Source organism: Eumetopias jubatus, unplaced genomic scaffold, assembly GCF_037043125.1.
Source record: "Eumetopias jubatus isolate StellerSeaLion01/CBP00866 unplaced genomic scaffold, mEumJub1_p1.0 scaffold_7, whole genome shotgun sequence".
Lineage (NCBI taxonomy): Eukaryota > Metazoa > Chordata > Mammalia > Carnivora > Otariidae > Eumetopias > Eumetopias jubatus.
Window position 1 is genome coordinate 145,134,561 of NW_028274813.1, and position 13,810 is coordinate 145,148,370.

A 13,810-nucleotide genomic window follows, 5' to 3' on the forward strand; every position below is an offset into this window, starting at 1 on the left:
CTGCCCATTCATCTGCTTCCAAAGTGCAGTGGTGCCATATGAAAACAGGCATGCCGGGAGTCAGGACCCCAGCAAGGGCCCTGCTCCCTTGGAGCAGGTTCTCCTTTGCAAGAGCAAGCACTGGCAGCTCTTCCCCATGCTGGGCCTCATCTCTGTACTGCCCTCCTGATAGGTATCCACACATGAATGCCTGTTCCCTATCTGCAATATTCCTGGGTCCTTTCCAGTGCAGACTTTTTCACAGGGCAGCCTAGTAGGGGGTCTTCAGACTCTCACTAAGCACCCCAGTCATAGACAGTCAAGGCACAAATCACTGTTAAAATTTTCAAGAGAACAACATAAAACACCCAGCAAGCCCACAACCATTTCTTGACCCCTAGACTCAATCAGAATTATTCAGAATATCTGAATCATGCTCTGTGTTATGAAGCTAATCCCAGCAATAAATTTTTAATGTGCTTTTTTTTTAGCTAAGCTCACCTACACTAACGTCTAATTGCTAAAAACATACTTATCCTAGTGCTTAACAGTTTGCATTGCTATTTTTTTTAATTAAGTGAGTTAAGGGATTAAACAAACAGAAATTTCAAATGGGTTTTAAAGTACCTGAAAAATTCCATGAAAGAGAATCCATAACCATGCTGCTCTGCAATTCCTGCACAAACAACATTTGCTGATGCTCCAATCAGTGTCCCATTACCTGGAATCAAAATTTTAAAAGTAAAATAAAATCTCAGTTTATCTTGGTGGTAGGCTTCTGTTCTCTTTGTCCTGTAATATTCGGATCATCTCACAGCCTTTTGATTTGATGATTACTTTACAGGTACTATCAAAGTGATTGCTTTTCTGCAGAAAACAAAACACTGACAACCAGAAAATAAGTTTTCTGCTTGTAAATACTGTAATTCACTTACAGATAAGACTATGACTGCTCTATGTGATAGAAAAGAGGAAATGCTAAGGAGAATTGGCAAATCACTGTGGCACATGGTGGCACCTATCTTTTAGAGGAAAATGTAAGCCAGACCAACAACCATAGGAGAGAACAGGTGTTTTCAGGACAGTGGAATTGGAATCTCAGATAAGAACCACCTTCCTCAGGACTCTAGGCCCGGACACCCACCAGAAAACACTGTCTGTCTGTGGATGGAAGGATGGATGCAAACAGAGGATAATAAAATGCCTCTCTGTGTGAGAGTGTACATGATCTGTGGGGAATCATAACCTGCACATGCATACATACTGGTGAGGCCTCATGGTAAGGGATGTGGCCCAAGGCCAGCCCCCAACATGGTGACTAATTCAGAGAAGGGTGAATTTGCTTGATGAAATCAATCAGCATCTGTTAATCCCCAACCACAGAGGTCAGTGTTCAGGAATAGGCACATGACCCAGGCTCAGCCAATTTTACTCAGTTCTGACATGTGTGCATAAACCACTAAGGAAAAGACTCTGTTTCCTAAGGACTGGTGAACTGAGACACAAATCTGGAGCTTCCTACTGCATGTTGACACAAGGGAGCAGCCTCTCTGAAATTGGACAACAAAAGTAACAGAGCAGGAGGAGGAGGACCAAGGGTGAAGTCCTGGGTGCATAAGCTGAGCCCCTAAGTGCTGCCTTTTCTGAGAACCCAGCACCATTTTATCTCTGGGTCTTCTGGAGCACTGAGCATGGAGAGAAGTACAGAATAAATAATCTCAGAGCAACGTGGACTTTTGGATTTCTCCACTAGAGGAGGCACACAGCCTGGGGTCTATTCCCCAGGAGAGACCCTTGCAGAGGAGATATCAGTGCAAATGACACTCCACTGAACACATGCTCCTGCTCCCCTCCTTCTTCATGGTCCTTACCTTCTCCTTGAAACATGGCAGGCAACACAACCTCCTGTCAGGTATGCAGCCCAGACTGCCTGTGCAAAGTCTCATGAAAGCAAGCTCAAGCCTCATTTTATTCTCTCTGCTTTTCATTCATAGAAGACTTAGACTGGGTTTTTTTTTTCAGTGAAAACCTCTGAAATAGCATGCTGCATCCATTTATAAGCTTGTTCGAAGGATGAAATATAGTTGAGGAATCAAAATGATAAGACTTTGGATCTTAAGAACTCAGTAAAATCCGCTTTCCATGCCGATAGCGCTCTCGCAAACATGGTGAACGTTCCTAAAACCCGCCGGACTTTCTGCAAGAAGTGTGGCAAGCACCAGCCCCACAAAGTGACACAGTACAAGAAGGGCAAAGATTCTCTTTATGCCCAGGGAAAGCGGCGTTATGACAGGAAGCAGAGTGGCTATGGCGGGCAGACTAAGCCGATTTTCCTGAAAAAGGTTAAAACTACAAAGAAGATTGTGCTGAGGCTTGAATGTGTTGAGCCCAATTGCAGATCTAAGAGAATGCTGGCTATTAAGAGATGCAAACATTTTGAACTGGGAGGAGATAAGAAGAGAAAGGGCCAAGTGATCCAGTTCTAAGCTTCATATTTTGTTAATATTACGAAGACAATAAAATCATGAGGTTATGTTCACTTAAAAAAAAAAAAAAAGAACTCAGTAAAATCCTCAGGGTCTCCCCAGCACCCTGCAGCCACTAAGCCCAAGCTTTGTGATGGCAATGCCTCCCCGAGGTTGGCTCACTCTGCTTGTGGTCACTGTGTTTCTGATGTCCCATTTTTTTGATAGTCCCACTGTTTCTCAGTGCACTTCAGAGTATATGGCCCTACCTAGAGAATCAAGAAGGGCACTGGAGGATTTGCCCATGACCAAGGAGAAAGAAGAGCATGACAGGCTGACACCGGGCTGCTGTGTGAAGGATAGACTTTAGGGTGGTGATAGAGGAAGCAGGGAGCCTGGCTGGGGGACACTTCAGGCTACAGGTGATACTAGCTTGTTCCAGGTGGTGTGGGAGGCCGATCAATGCTCCCTACACCCACTGCAAAGAAGTCCACACCTTAATCCTTAGAAACTGTGGTTATGTCATTATGTTACCCTGTATGGCAAAGGGGACTTTGCAGAAGTAATTCAGGTTATGGACCCTGAGAGAGGGAGATTACCCTGGATTATCTGGGTGGACCACTGAATCACATGAACCCTTAAAAGCAGAAAACTTTCTCCAGCTGGAAGCAGAAGAGCAACCTTAAGGAGAGAGTCAGAGAGATACCGGGGGGGGGTCAAAGAGAACCCAGTGAGGGTGAGGATGGTAGAAGAAATGGAGTGGGGAGAGTCAGAGAGATCACAGAGGGTCAGAGAGATCCTAGGAAATGAAATCTTGCCATTTGCAATGACAGGGATGGAACTGGAGGGTATTAGGCTGAGCGAAATAAGTCAATCAGAGAAAGACATGTATCATATGACCTCACTGATATGATGAATTTTTAATCTCAGGAAACAAACTGAGGGTTGCTGGAGTGGTGGGGGGTGAGAGGGAAAGGGTGGCTGGGTGATAGACATTGAGGAAGGTATGTGCTATGGTGAGCACTGTGAATTGTGTAAGACTGTTGAATCACAGATCTGCACCTCTGAAACAAATAATACATTATATGTTTGAAGAAGAAGAAGAAGAAGAAGAAAAGAAGAAGATAGCAGGAGGGGAAGAATGAAGGGGGGGAAATCAGAGGGGGAGAGGAACCATGAGAGGCTATGGACTCTGAGAAACCTCTGAGGGTTCTAGAGGGGAGGGGAGTGGGGGGATGGGTTAGCCTGGTGATGAATATTAAACAGGGCATGAACTGCATGGAGCACTGGGTGTTACACGCAAACAATGAATCATGGAACACGACATCAAAAACAAATGATGTGGGGAGGTGCAAGATAGCGGAGGAGTAGGAGACCTAAATTTTGTCTGGTCCCAGGAATTCGGCTGGATAGAGATCAAACCATTCTGAACACCTATGAACTCAACAGGAGATTAAAGAAAAGAAAAGCAGCAACTCTCTGAACAGAATAGCAACCACTTTCTGGAAGGAGCGACATGCGGAGAAGTGAATCTGAGGTGATATTCGGGAGGATAGATGGCGGGGAAGGAGGCCTCCATCAGCCGCTACTGGCAAGTGATAGAGCAGTGGAGCACAAAATTGGAACTTTTAGAAGTCGGCTCTGCTGAGGGACGTCTCTCCAGTGGCTAAGCGGGGCGGGGGCGGGGGGGGACACTCCCTGGGACAGTGCAGTCTCAGGACCCTCAGGGTCACAGAAAGACCAGGGGTGACTGACTGCAGCAGAGCTCCCAGGTATCAGGAGCAGGGAAGCCGGCTGCAGAGACAGAGCTGAGGAATGGACTCTCAGCTCGAGTTTGCCATAAACCGTGATCCACGGCACAGTCAGGCCACTGCTCCTCCTGCAGGGACCCAACAAGCGGCAGATCCAGGAAGACTCCCCTTCCTTCGCCGGGAGGAGCAGCGTGGGAGTGCACCACAGGACTCTGCTGGGTTCAGAGACTCCACACGGGGTGGTGCACCAGATATAGAAACACTCAGTCACAGACTGGGTGAGCACGAGAGCAGCCAGAGACTGGAGAGACAGGAGTGATTGACTGCTTTTCTCTGGGGGCTCACTGAGGACTGGGGCCTGAGCACTTGGCTTCTCTGGGGCAGAGATTGGGAGGCCACCATTTTCACTCTCATCCTCCAAAGCTGTACGGAAAGCATGCAGGGAACAAAAGCATGCAAGAGCAAAACTGAGCAAATTACTTAGCCAGGACCTGGCAAGGGCAGGGCAATACTACCTCCAGCAAAGACATTTGAAAACCACTGCAACAGACCCCTCCCCAAGAAGATCAGCAAGAACAGCCAGCCAAGACCAAGTTTACCGATCAATGAGAATGGTAGAATTTCAGCGCTAGGGGAATACTGCACATAGAATTCATGGCTTTTTTACCATGATCCTTTAGTCTTTCAAAGTTAATTTTTTTCAACTTTCTTTTTCTTTACTTTTTTTTTGAATTTTTCTTTTTCCCTTTTTCAACCAACATCTTATTAATCCCCTTTTTAAAAAAATCTTTTTTATTTTTCATTTTTTGAGTCAATCTTATTTTTGGTGTGTGTGGGTGTGTGTGGGTGTGTGTGTGTGTGTGTGTGTGTAGTTCTCTCTTTAAAATTTTAGATACAGTTTCTTCCAACAGACCAAAATATACCCTAAATCTCTAGTGTATGGCTTTGTTTTAGTCTCCTGCCTGATCACATGCTCTCCTTTTTTTTTTTTAAATCCTCCTCTTTCTTTTTTCAACCAACTTCTTATCTTATCAATTCCTTTTATGAAATCTTTTATAATTTTCATCTTTACAGTCATATTTCATCCCTTCATTGTATTTACCCTTATTTTTGTACATATATAAGTTTTTCTTTATTTAAAATTTTAGGAGGGGCTTTTCTCTAACAGACCAAAATACACCAAAAATCTAGTGTGTGGCACTGATCTATGCACCAGCTTAATCATATTTGATCATATTCTGTTTTTTGTTTGTTTGTTTGCTTATTTTTTATCTTTTTCTTTTTCTTTTTTCTTTTTTCTTTTTTTCCCTTTCTTTTCCTGCAGTTTCAGGTCTCTTCTGATTGGTTTAGTGTATATATTTCTGGGGTCATTGTTAACCTGTTAGCATTTTGTTCTCTCATTCATCTGTTTCCCTCTAAACAAAATGACAAGACGGAAAAAATCACCTCAACAAAAAGAACAAGAGGGAGTAACGACTGCCAGGGACCTACTCAATACGGACATTGGTATGATGTAAGAACTAGAGTTCAGAATGATGATTTTAAAGATACTAGCTGGACTTGAAAAAAACATGGAAGATATTAGAGAAACGCTTTCTGGAGAAATAAAAGAACTAAAATCTAACCAAGTCTAAATCAAAAAGGCTATTATTAATGAGGTGCAATCAAAAATGGGGGCTCGAACTGCTAGGATAAAGGAGGCAAAAGAGAGAATCAGTGATATAGAAGACCAAATGATGGAAAATAAAGAGACTGAGAAAAAGAGAGAGAAACAACTACTACTGGATCACGAGGGCAGAATTCGAGAGATAAGAGATATCATAAGACAAAACAGTATTAGAATAATTGGGATCCCAGAAGAAGAATAAGGAAAGAGAGGGCAGAAGGTATATTAGAGCAAATTATAGCAGAGAACTTCCCTAATTTGTGGGAGGAAACAGGCATCAAAATCCAGGAGGCACAGAGAACCCCTCAAAATCAATAAAAATAGGTCCAAACGCCAACATCTAATGGTAAAATTACAAGTCTCAGAGAAAAAGAGAAAATCCTGAAGGGAGGTCAGGAGAAGAGATCTGTAACCTACACTGGTAGAAACATTAGATTGGCAACAGACCTATCCACAGAGACCTGGCAGGCCAGAAAGGACTGGCATGATATCTTCAGAGCACTAAACGAGAAAAATATGCAGCCAAGAATATTATATCCAGCTAGGCTGTCATTGAAAATAGGAGAGATAAAAATCTTCCAGGACAAACAAAAACTAAAGGAATTTGCAAACACAAAACCAGCCCTCCAAGAAATATTGAAAGGGGTCCTCAAAGCAAAGAGACAGCCTAAAAGCAGCATAGACCAGAAAGAAACACAGACAATATACAGTAACAGTCACCTTACAGGCAATACAATGGCACTAAATTCATACCTTTCAATAGTTACCCTGAATGTAAATGGGCGAAATGCCCCAATCAAGAGACACAGGCTATCAGATAGGATTAAGAAAAAAAGATCCATCGATATGCTGTTGGCAGGAGACTCATTTTAGACCCAAAGACACCCCCAAATTGAAAGTGGGGGGTGGAAAACCATTTACCATGCTAATAGACACCAAAAGAAAGCTGGGGTGGCAATCCTTATATCAGACAAATTAAATTTTAAAACAAAGACTGTAATAAGAGATAAAGAAGGACACTATATCCTACTTAAAGGGTCTATCCAACAAGAAGATCTAACAATTGTAAATACCTATGCCCCTTATCCCAAAACAAGACAAAGACCCCATCAAAAAGGAGAACTACAGACCAATATCCTTGATGAACATGGATGCAAAAATTCTCACCAAAATACTAGCCAATAGGGTCCAACAGTAAATTAAGGCATTATTCACCATGACCAAGTGGGATTTATCCCTGGGCTGCAAGGCTGGTTGGACATCCGCAAATCAATCAACGTGATACAATACATTAAAAAAAGAAAGAACAAGAATCATGTGACCCTCTCAATAGATGCAGAAAAAGCATTTGACAAACTATACCATCCTTTCTTGATCAAAACTCTTCAGAGTATAGGGATAGAGGGTACCTACCTCAATATCATAAAAGCCATCTATGAAAACCCTACAGTGAATATCATTCTCAATGGGGAAAAAGCAGAGAATTTTTCCCCTAAGGTCCAGAATGCGGCAGAGATGTCCACTATCACCACTGCTCTTCAACATAATATTAGAAGTCCTAGCCACGGCAATCAGACAACTGAAGGAATCAAAGGCATCCAAATCGGCAAAGGAAGTCAAACTCTCACTGTTTGCAGATGATATGATACTGTATGTGGAAAATCCAAAAGACTCCACCCCAAAACTGCTAGAACTCATACAGGAATTCAGTAAACTAGCAGGATATAAAATAAATGCACAGAAATCAGTGGCATTCCTAGACACCAACAACAAGACAGAAGAGAGAGAAATGAAGGAGTCGATCCCATTTACAATTGCACCCAAAACCATAAGATATCTAGGAATAAATTTAACCAAAGAGGCAAAGGATCTGTACTCAGAAAACTATAAAATACTCACGAAAGAATTTGAAGAAGACACAAAGAAATGGAAAAACGTTCCATGCACATGCATTGGAAGAACAAACATTCTGAAATGTCAAAGCTACCTACAGCAATCTACACATTCAAAACAATCCCTATCAAAATACCATCCACTTTTTTCAAAGAAATGGACCAAATAATCCTAAAATTTGTATGGAACCAGAAGAGACCCCAAATAGCCAGAGGAATATTGAAAAAGAAAAGCAAAGCTGGCGGAATCACAATTCCAGACTTCCAATTCTATTACAAAGCTATCATCATCAAGACAGTATGGTACTGGCACAAAAACGGACACATAGATCAATGGAACAGAATAGAGAGCCCAGAAATGGACCCTCAAATCTATGGTCAACTCATCTTTGACAAAGCAGGAAAGAATGTCCAATGAAAAAAAGATAGTCTCTTCAAAAAATGGTGTTGGGAAAACTGGACAGCCACATAGAGAAGAATGAAACTGGACCATTTCCTTACACCACACACAAAAATAGACTCCAAATGGTGGAAGACCTAAACATGAGACAAGAGTCCATCAAAATCCTAAAGGAGAACACAGGCAGCAACCTCTTCGACCTCAACGGCAGCAACTTCTTCCTAGAAACATCGCCAAAAGCAAGAGAAGCAAGGGCAAAAATGAACTGTTGGGATTTCATCAAGATAAAAACTTTTGCACAGCAAAAGAAACAGTCCACAAAACCAAAAGACAACCAACAGAATGGGAGAAAATATTTGCAAATGACCTATCAGATAAAGGGCTAGTATCCCAAATCTATAAAGAACTTATCAAACTCAACACCCAAAGAACAAATAATCCAATGAAGAAATGGGCAGAAGACATGAACAGACATTTTTCCAAAGAAGACATCCAAATGGCCAACAGACACATGAAAAAGTGCTCCACATCACTCGGCATCAGGGAACTCCAAATCAAAACCTCAATGAGATACCACCTCACACCCGTCAGAATGGCTAAAAGTAACAAGTCAGGAAACAACAGATGTTGGCAGGGATGTGGAGAAAGGGGAACCCTCCTACACTGTTGGTAGGAAAGCAAGCTGGTGCAGCCACTCTGGAAAACAGTATGGAGGTACCTCCAAAAGTGGAAATGGAGCTAACATATGATCCAGCAATTGCACTACTCGGTATTTACCACAAAGATACAAATGTAGGGATCCGAAGGGGTACGTGCACCGCAATGATTATAGCAGCAATATCCACAATAGCCAAACTGTGCAAAGAGCCAAAATGTCCATCGATAGATGAATGGATAAAGAAGGGGTGGTATATATACACAATGGAATATTATGAAGCCATCAAAAGGAATGAGATCTTGCCATTTGCAATGACGTGGATGGAACTGGAGGGGGTTATGCTGAGTGAGATAAGTCAATCAGAGAAAGACATGTGTCATATGACCTCACTGATATGAGGAATTCTTAATCTCGGGAAACAAACTGAGTGTTGCTGAGTGGTGGGGGTTGGGAGGGATGGGGTGGCTGGGTGATAGACATTGGGTAGGGTATGTGCTATGGTGAGCGCTGTGAATTGTGCAAGAATGTTGAATCACAGATCTGTACTTCTGAAACAAATAATGCAACATATGTTAAGAAAAAAGAAAAAGAAGAAGAGAGCAGGAGGGGAAGAATGAAGGGGAATAAGTCAGAGAGGGAGAGGAACTATGAGAGATGATGGACTCTGAAAAACAAACTGAGGGTTCTAGAGGGGAGGGGGGGGATGGGTTAGCTTGGTGATGGGTATAAAGGAAGGCACGTTCTGCATGGAGCACTGGGTGTTATACACAAACAATGAATCATGGAACACTACATCATGAACTAATGATGTAATGTATGGTGATTAACATAACAATAAAAAAATTTAAATATATTTATCTATGCCCCTACCATGGGAGCAGCCAATTATATAAGGCAATTAATACAAAAGCAAAGAAACACATTGACAAAAATACAATAATAGTGGGGGACTTTAACACCCACCTCACTGAAATGGACAGATCATCTAAGCAAAAGATCAACAAGGAAATAAAGACTTTAAATGACACACTGGACCAAATGGACTTCACAGACATATACAGAACATTCCATCCCAAAGCAACGGAATACACATTCTTCTCTAGTGCCCATGGAACATTCTCCAGAATCGATCCCATCCTAGGTCACAAATCAGGTCTCAACCGGTACCAAAAGATTGGGATTATTCCCTGCATATTTTCAGACCACAATGCTTTGAAACTAGAACTCAATCACAAGAGGAAAGTCAGAAATAACTCAAATACATGGAGGCTAAAGAGCATCCTACAAAGGAATGAATGGGTCAACCAGGAAATTAAAGAAGAATTTAAAAAATTCATGGAAACCAAAGAAAATGAAAACACAACTCTTCAAAATCTTTGGGATACAGCAAAGGCAGTCCTAAGAGAAAAGTATATAGCAATACAAGCCTTTCTCAAGAAACAAGAAAGGTCTCAAATACACAACCTAACCCTACACCTAAAGGAGCTGGAGAAAGAACAGCAAATGAAGCCTGAACCAGCAGGAGAAGAGAAATCATAAAGATCAGAGCAGAAATCAATGAACTAGAAACCAAAAGAACAGTAGAACAGATCAACGAAACTAAGAGCTAGTTCTTTGAAAGAATTAACAAGATTGATAAACCCCTGGCCAGACTGATCAAAAAGAAAAGAGAAATGACCCAAATCAACAAAATCATGAATGAAAGAGGAGAGATCACAACCAACACCAAAGAAATACAAACAATTATAAGAACATATTATGAGCCACTCTATGCCAGCAAATTAGATAACCTGGAAGAAATGGGTGCATTCCTAGAGATGTATCGACGACCGAAATTGAACCAGGAAGAAATAGAAAAGCTGAACAGACCTATAACCACTAAGGAAATTGAAGCAGTCATCAAAAATCTCCCAACAAACAAAAGCCCAGGGCCAGATGGCTTCCTGGAGGAATTCTATCGAACATTTACAGAAGAATTAATACCTATTCTCCTGAAACTGTTCCAAAAAATGGAAATGGAAGGAAAACTTCCAAACTCATTTTATGAGGCCAGCATTACCTTGATCCCCAAACCAGACAAAGACCCCATCAAAAAGTAGAACTATGGACCAATATCCTTGATGAACACGGAAGCAAAAATTCTCACCAAAATACTAGCCAATAGGATCCAACAGTCCATTAAAAGGATTATTCACCATGACCAAATGGGATTTAGCCCTGGACTGCAAGGTTGGTTCAACATCCACAAATCAATCAACGTGATACAATACATTAACAAAGAAAGAACAAGAATCATATGATCCTCTCAATAGATGCAGAAAAAGCATTTGACAAAGTACAGCATCCTTTCTTGATCAAAACTCTTCAGAGTATAGGTATATAGGGTACCTACCTCAATATCATAAAAGCCATCTTTGAAAAACCTACAGGGAATATCATTCTCAATGGGGAAAAGCAGAGAGCTTTTCCCCTAAGGTCCGGAACGGGGCAGGGATGTCCACTATCACCACTGCTATTTAAAATAATATTAGAAGTCCTAGCCACAGCAATCAGACAACAAAAAGAAATTAAAGGCATCCAAATCGGCAAAGAAGAAGTCAAACTCTCACTCTTTGCAGATGATATGATACTGTATGTAGAAAACCCAAAAGACTCCACCCCAAAACTGCTAGAGCTCATACGGGAATTCAGTAAAGTAGCAGGATATAAAATCAATGCACAGAAATCAGTGGCATTCCTATACACCATCCACAAGACTGAAGAGAGATAAATCAAGGATTTGATCCCATTTACAATTGCACCCAAAACCATAAGATACCTGGGAATAAATTTAACCAAAGAGGCAAAGGATCTGTACTCAGAACACTATAAAATACTCATGAAAGAATTTGAAGAAGACACAAAGAAATGGAAAAACGTCCCATGCTCATGGATTGGAAGAATAAACATTGTGAAGATGTCAGTGCTACCTAGAGCAATCTACACATTCAATGCAATCCCCATCAAAATACCAACCACTTTTTTCAAAGAAATGGAACAAATCATCCTAAAATTTGTATGGAACCAGAAGAGACCCCGAATAGCCAGAGGAATATTGAAAAAGAAAAGCAAACTGGCAGCATCACAATTCCGGACTTCCAGCTCTATTACAAAGCTGTCATCATCAAGACAGTATGGTACTGACACAAAAACAGACACATAGATCAATGGAATAGAATAGAGAGCCCAGAAATGGATTCTCAACTCATGGTCAACTAATCTCTGACAAAGCAGGAAACAGTGTCCAATGGAAAAAAGACAGTCTCTTCAACAGATGGTGTTGGGAAAATTGGACAGCCACATGCAGAAGAATGAAACTGGACCATTTCCTTACACCACACACAAAAATAGACTCCAAATGGTTGAAAGACCTAAACATGAGACAGGAGTCCATCCAAATCCTAAAGGAGAGCACAGGTAGCAACCTCATCAACCTCAGCCACAGCAACTTCTTCCTAGAAACATCGCCAAAGGCAAGGGAAGTAAGGGCAAAAATGAACTATTGGGATTTCATCGAGATAAAAAGCTTTTGCACAGCAAAAGAAACAGTCCACAAAACCAAAAGACAACCGACAGAATGGGAGAAAATATTTGCAAATGACCTATCAGATAAAGGGCTAGTTTCCAAAATCTATAAAGAACTTATCAAACTCAACACCCAAAGAACAAATAATCCAATCAAGAAATGGGCAGACGACATGAACAGACATTTTTCCAAAGAAGACGTCCAAATGGCCAACAGACACATGAAAAAGTGCTCAACATCGCTCGGCATCAGGGAAATCCAAATCAAAACCTCAATGAGATACCACCTCACACCCGTCAGAATGGCTAAAATTAACTAGTCAGGAAAGAACAGATGTTGGCGGGGATGCGGAGAAAGGGGAACCCTCCTACACTGTTGGTGGGAATGCAAGCTGGTGCAACCACTCTGGATAACAGTATGGAGGTTCCTCAGACAGTTGAAAATAGAGCTACCATACAATCCAGCAATTGCACTACTGGGTATTTACTCCAAAGCTACAAATGTAGGGATCGAAGGGGTACATGCACCCCAATGTTTATAGCAGCAATATCCACAATAGCCAAACTGTGGAAAGAGCCAAGATGTCCATCGACAGATGAATGGATAAAGAAGAAGTGGTATATATACACAATGGAATATTATGCAGCCATCAAAAGGAATGAGATCTTGCCATTTGCAATGACATGGATGGAACTGGAGGGGGTTATGCTGAGTGAAATTAGTCAATCAGAGAAAGACATGTATCATATGAGCTCACTGATATGAGGAATTCTTAATCTCAGGAAACAAACTGAGTGTTGCTGAGTGGTGGGTGGTGGGAGGGATGGGGTGGCTGGGTGATAGACATTGGGTAGGGTATGTGCTATGGTGAGCGCTGTGAATTGTGCAAGACTGGTGAATCACAGATCTGTACTTCTGAAACAAGTAATGCAATATATGTTAAGAAGGGAAAAAAAAGAAGATAGCAGGAGGGGAAGAATGAAGGAGAGTAAGTAGGAGGGAGAGACGAACCATGAGAGACGATGGACTCTGAAAAACAAACTGAGGGTTCTAGAGGGGAGGAGGGTTGGTGGATGGGTTAGCCTGGTGATGGGTATTAAAGAGGGCACATTCTGCGTGGAGTACTGGGTGTTATGCCCAAACAATGAATCATGGAACACTACATCAAGAACTAATGATGTAATGTATGGTGATTAACATAAGAATAAAAAATTTAAAAAAAAGAATTACAGACCAATATCCTTGATGAACATGGATGCAAAATTTCTCACCAAAATACTAGCCAATAGGATCCAACAGTCCATTAAAAGGATTATTTACCGTGACCAAGTGGGATTTATCCCTGGACTGCAAGGTTGGTTCAACATCCACAAATCAATCAATGTGATACAATACATTAATAAAAGAAAGAACAAGAACCATATGATCCTCTCA

At 41.5% G+C, this 13,810-nt stretch overlaps 2 protein-coding genes across 3 annotated transcripts in view; one reads left to right on the forward strand and one right to left on the reverse strand.

Annotated features, from left to right (window-relative positions):
* The window catches only part of OCA2 (OCA2 melanosomal transmembrane protein), a 470,182-nt gene that overhangs the window by 167,153 nt on the left and 289,219 nt on the right, over positions 1 to 13,810 (reverse strand). For both annotated transcript variants that reach the window (XM_088025221.1, XM_028087266.2), the window contains one exon: positions 607 to 700. In XM_088025221.1, coding sequence (XP_087881347.1) covers positions 607 to 700 — 94 coding nt within the window. The remainder of the gene's footprint in view (positions 1 to 606; positions 701 to 13,810) is intronic.
* LOC114196512 (large ribosomal subunit protein eL42-like) lies at positions 2,129 to 2,508 on the forward strand. The gene has a single exon (XM_028087267.2). The coding sequence runs from the start codon at positions 2,145 to 2,147 to the stop codon at positions 2,463 to 2,465; it is 321 nt and encodes a 106-aa protein (XP_027943068.1). The 5' UTR covers positions 2,129 to 2,144; the 3' UTR covers positions 2,466 to 2,508.

What these genes read in the sequence shown, in the direction of transcription:
- LOC114196512 (XM_028087267.2), top strand. Translation starts at nt 2,145, where the DNA reads ATGGTGAACGTTCCTAAAACCCGCCGGACTTTCTGCAAGAAGTGTGGC.